The sequence below is a fragment of the Hipposideros armiger genome, unplaced genomic scaffold (genome assembly GCF_001890085.2).
Source record: "Hipposideros armiger isolate ML-2016 unplaced genomic scaffold, ASM189008v1 scaffold_454, whole genome shotgun sequence".
Classification (NCBI taxonomy): domain Eukaryota; kingdom Metazoa; phylum Chordata; class Mammalia; order Chiroptera; family Hipposideridae; genus Hipposideros; species Hipposideros armiger.
The window spans coordinates 113,684-119,043 of record NW_017731804.1 but is presented as its reverse complement, the minus strand read 5'-3'; the positions used below and the strand labels follow the sequence as shown (position 1 = coordinate 119,043).

At 46.7% G+C, this 5,360-nt stretch overlaps 1 protein-coding gene across 3 annotated transcripts in view; it reads right to left on the bottom strand.

The window, feature by feature from the left end:
• Window positions 1-638: 638 nt before the first annotated feature.
• COG2 (component of oligomeric golgi complex 2) overlaps window positions 639-5,360 on the bottom strand; it is a 40,870-nt gene continuing 36,148 nt past the window's right edge. For 2 of the 3 annotated variants that reach the window (XM_019665849.1, XM_019665850.1), the window contains exons 16-18: window positions 4,096-4,235; window positions 2,656-2,836; window positions 639-1,295 (exon numbers count right to left, since the gene is read on the bottom strand). In XM_019665849.1, the coding sequence (XP_019521394.1) occupies window positions 1,194-1,295; window positions 2,656-2,836; window positions 4,096-4,235 (423 nt within the window). In that variant the 3' untranslated portion in view covers window positions 639-1,193. The remainder of the gene's footprint in view (window positions 1,296-2,655; window positions 2,837-4,095; window positions 4,236-5,360) is intronic. The other variant, XM_019665851.1, reaches the window with a different exon arrangement.

The following is a 5,360-nucleotide window of genomic DNA, read 5'->3' as shown; positions in this document are numbered from 1 at the left end:
TCACCCGGCTAAGACCAGAGCACATGCTGTCCACAGGGAGCCGAGGCCCCGAGTGCCTGGACAGTGGGAGCTGCTCCAGCTGTGAGCCCAGCACCCCACACTGCTGCTCCCAGTGCTGTGACTGGGGCGGCTCTCATGCTCCCTCATTCCTCAGGCTCTGCCTCATCACCGCCCTTAAAATCATTGCTGCAAAGTCCCACGTCTGCTTCAATTCCGTCACTGTTCCTTTCTCTCCTCATAGCTAACCTTGGAACAGAGGAGGCTGGGATGCAAGGAAACAGCGTGAGGGGGACAAGCACCCCGCTGTCCTATCATCGTGGAGCTGAAGGCAGATGCCAGGAAGCACGAGGGCTGGCAGGCATGTGCTGGCGTGCGTTACGGAGGCCACCGCGTGCCCTGAACTCTCCAATCCCCCCACCTGTTCCGTCTCCCCCACACCCAGGACGAGTTGCCGGGAGGGATGGGGCCTGCTGGCTTCCACGACAGAACTCCATAGTCTTAAGGGAGCTTCAAGGATGGAAAGGACCCTCCCAAGGGGTGCGAGAGGGGCCTGCCTGACCTGAAAGGAAATGTGGCCTCACAGGGCACAAGGAAGGGTCTTCAACGTGTGCTGAATTCACTAAGGGGAGGCATGCAACTTGGCGGACACTCCTTTTATTTAGAAAATAGATACTCCTGACAGTCCTAGCTCCTGACGGAGGTCCGGGTGATGAGCATGACCTTCTGTCTTAAATCCCATGTCAGAAGAGGAGGCTGGCGTTTTACAGCCTCTTTAGAAGGTCAGTCAATGTGCAGGCATTCGTCTGGGGAAGTGTGGTGCACACACTGGGTCGCCCCACTGCAGGCAGCAGCTCCCAGCTGCAGGGTCAGGGAACATTTCATATGCATGCACATATAGTTACTTCAGTATTTTAGAAATCACCTCTTCCTCACTAAAATTTACAATAAAAATAAAATAATTTGCTCTGTAAACTATAGTAGAAAGTTTCAAATGTCTTAAAAACTATCTTCCATACAACGGAAAAGGGCTTTGTGTTCTTCGGGGTGAGAAGACCCGAGCGCTGCGGGCTGCACCGCGTGCTGCTGAGACCCAGTGGAAGCACTTCTCTGCTGGAGGCTCAGAGGCTGGGTGACAGCACTGAGCCACTCTCTTCCATGGGACTCGAGGTCCAACGCCCTGCGTCCCGAGATGTCTACGGCTGTTCTGCTGTTGCCTGGTCCTTGGCGGCAGCAACGAGTTCGGTGAGAGCTGGGAAGCTCTTTATGTCCTTGGTTTGCAGGCCCAGCTTTTGTATCTGCAACGGCCAAGAGAACAACTCAGTTACTGCGATTTAAACTGAGTGTGAAAAAAAGACCTCTATAAAAAATAAAACAAAATAGCCAACCCCACCCTCTGCTAAATAAGAAAAAAACAGTTCCTTAAGTCTGGCAGAATATTTTTTCCTTTTAGAACAAAGGATTTACTTATTTTACTTTACTTTTTGGGTCAAACATTTGGCATTCTAGAGGCAAGTATGTTAATTTATCTCGGTCCATCAAATGAGAATCTAGCACAGCAAGCCTCCTTTGTGGACTGGAAAATAAAATTCACACTAAATCTGATTAGTGGAAAACACTCGGGCACAGCAACCGCTGGGGATTACTGCGCAACTGAGACTCAGCACCATGTTCCCCCTTTAGTGTGCCAATGTCAAGGCACCCACACACGCATGCACGCATGCATCCTTCTTTCTTGTGCTTATTTGTTGTTTTTATACAAACCTTCTTGCTTTTAAAAATACGTTAAGTTTCTCTTGTGAAATAAACATGACAATGGACTTTTGCCATGGTATATATCTAAATTCACCTCAAAGTAGAAAAACTGAGATTTCCCGTGATGGCCCTGATGTGTAAAAGCATATTATTAGTGAGCTAGAAAACCAAGCACCTTCGGATGGAAATGTGACGATTTTATTTCTTTTTCTCTAGCAAAAAGGCCTTCCCTGAAGAACTACCATGATAAAGCACACCTAAACAGTGGACAGAGCCACTTGCTGAGGGTCTGAAAGTCTTACAATACTTGAGGAAGTCACCTCAGTGACACAGGCCAAGCACGTAACACGTATCTGCCTGCCGTGACAATACGCACCTTAGTATGCATCCACACGCCACAACCCCAAAATGTATTCTCCAGAAAACCTATGAGCCCAGGCAGGAAGCGAAGCTGAGCTCAGAGGGTTTCTCCCATGCTCTACTGCGGACTCGATGCGCTAAAGCTTTCCTACGTACTCTGGGCCTACTTAACAAATATTGTAGAAGACCCTGAGCTGGCACCAAGGTTGCACCCGTCACTCTCCCGGCAGTGGCCAGAAGGACACCGTCTGAGCACCCACTCCAGTGGGCTTCGCGAACGTGAGCACTGGTGGCCAAGTAGATGTCAACTGCCCCAAAGATTAATCCACCGGATTTCAAAAGGTCAATTTTCAGTATTAGTCTCTCTTGTCTCATAATTCCCAGGTGCAAATCCTTTACCTTCTAGTATTTTAGGGCCCTGACCCCTTTTTCTAGCCCCAGGGAACAGGCCCCCTCGGCGGCATCTCTGGGCGCACATGAACCACCAGGGACCCTCAGAATGCGCTTTTAGGGTCCCCAGAAGAGATGATGGCTTCCAGTTACCTGTTCTCCTAAGTACTCAACATCCAAGGCCAGCTGCAGCCTGATTTTGTCATCATCACTCATGCCGCCGCTAGACCCGCCAGGGTTGGTGGAGGTGGTTTTCCGGGCTTGTTTGAGCCTTTTCAGGCTTTCCTCCATCTTTCTCACGGAGTGCAGGACATCGGACACAGTCTCACAGTACCTGGAGCACAAAACACATCTGTTGCTGCAGCAGGGTGTGGATAACACCAAGTACACTACCCGGCTTTGTGGACCCAAAAAAAGGATTTTTAAGATAAAAATTCACTTCCAATAAAAAAATCAGCCATGGCAAATATTTAATGTTTCTTAAGATTGAAAGAAAAATAGGGTCTTGATTCTCTAGAATTGCAGGCCCTGAGAACTTAAGAAATATGTACATGGACTTTGTTTAAAATTGTAGTCCTGGACACTAAGAGAAAGCCATGGGCAAAGCGTCTTTCTTACATGGAGGGTGGACACGTGTAGCTCTTCCCCAAATGCAAGTTAACAAGTTCATTTACAATCGGTTCTAGGCACAGTTCATCTTTTAAAGAGTAAAAGCATTTCAAAATTTTAAATAAAACTAATTGCCTTCAAAACAATCTCAATATGCTGTCTAAATTATACATGAGTTACATTTAAAAACTTTGTTTACAAGTGATTACTTGGCATTTAAAATACATATGCCCACAAAAACAGTAGTATAATTCATTTTTATGTTCTAAATTAACCCATAAATGCCACTTAACTCATAATTAATTGAAATAAAATACTATTGCAAAATTAATAATTAAAACAAAATTCAATAATAAAACTGAATAATATGCTCTTTGACATAACTCAGTGCTGGCATTTGGGGAAAAGTAGCTTGAATTAGAAATGAAGAGACATTCAGCCACAGTGATTCTGAGGACTTCCTCATATTTCAAGGGTTGTAGGGTGTTAGACACTGATCCTTTGCCAGGTGTAATTATATTTTTTCTCCCTTGATTACGATGGTCTCTCCACTGTCAGTCCTTTGATTATCTCACATGATTAAAGCCCTTTTGGCCTGATAGAGCCAGGAGCAAAAGGATCTTAAAAGAAAAAACGTGACATGATTCGCAGACCTGTGCCTGTATAACGGCATGGAGGAGAGCAAAGGCAGGCAGGTGTGCCCAGGGGGCGTGGATTATGCCAGGACCCGACAGGTGCGAGACCTGGAAGATGGCAGGCCCAGTATAAGCCCTGCTAGGTTGGCTGCAGCCCAGATAGAGCTTTGGGTGGGGCGAGTGGAGTGGGCACAGCTCAACCGATCACACAGAGGGGAAGGGACAGTCCCTCCCCAACCTGTCCAGTGACAAAGCGATGTGATGTTCTGACCACCTCATCCACATGCCACCCTCTGATGCTCTCAGTGATCTGACTCAGGGCTTCTCAGTCTGCTTTTAGGTTACTCACTTATGAGTACTGTCAGAGAGGGCGTCTTCTAACCACTGCTGAATTAGTGCCTGTTTGAGCTTATCCTTGTGCCCACTCTGAAGCTGGTAAAACGGCTTCAGGGCACTGTCCACATAGGAGGAAGCTGTCGTTGGCACCTCCTGGAGTAATGTTGGTAGGGGTGAAAGATGCATAGGAAAAAAAAAGAGAGAAAATTATTTGAACCTCAGTTTCAAAAGGATACTAGTATTGTTCCAATTTTGAGACCTGCACAACCTCCATTCCTTCCCCAAAGTAACACTAATATTGTCTACAGAAAGACACCCGGAGAACAGGAGCAGGTCCGGAAGAGGACGTAACACAGCACACGTTTAGAGCCTGACTGGATTCAGGTGCTGGGCGCCACAGACCGCTCCGTACCCTAGCGGGCTGCTCCCGATCTTTTCATGTGCACACTGGTCACCGGGCAAGCTCATTAAATTCCAGGTCTGAGTCAGTGCATGGGTATGGGAGGGGTGAGCTCTGGGTAGTGCTTGACCCACAATGCAAGCACTTGGTAAATATAACATCCTATTGAACAGAAGGGAAAGTTGGTAAAGAAAAACGCATTTGGCAACATAAAATAGGTCTGTCTGTCCCACTTGTGAGTGGGTACTTGTTTCAAGTCAGACCAGAGACAGAAAATCAGGTGACAAGGTACTCTTGCTAGAAGTGGTAATTCCACTTCATGCCTGGGTTTGAAAAGGAAGAGGAGAACAGCCACGGAGGTTAGTTCAATCTTAGCTCAGCGGTGAAGAGCAGCGCCTATCCCGAGCCCAGGGCAGGTGGCAGTGACACACAGCAGACAAGGGCACCCTGCACAGGCTGGCCCTATAGCAGGCACATCTGTAGGGGCTCCAGGGAAATTCCACAACAGCACAACATCTTGGAGGCCTTTACAGTTCCTGAGAATAATTTTAGTCATAAACTGCCTAAAATCCAACTCTACTACTGGGAAAGAAGAAAATCCAAGGGAAAATTAAGTGAGATCTAGCAAGAATGAAGTATAAAAGCGTGAAAATGAGAGTTCAACAGGGAAAACTAAAACACTGGTAAGACTGAATTCCCAAGTCACCAGTCTATAAAATGAAAAAACACCAGTGTGCATTGAACTTTTCACACTACAAACGCCTTCAGTATTTCTGATGCAGCTTCTCCAAGCGCACCCAGTAAGGGACAGGAAAAAAGCAGGTACTTCCAATGACAACAGAAGAGAACAAGGTCAATTCTAATTTTTTCAAATACAT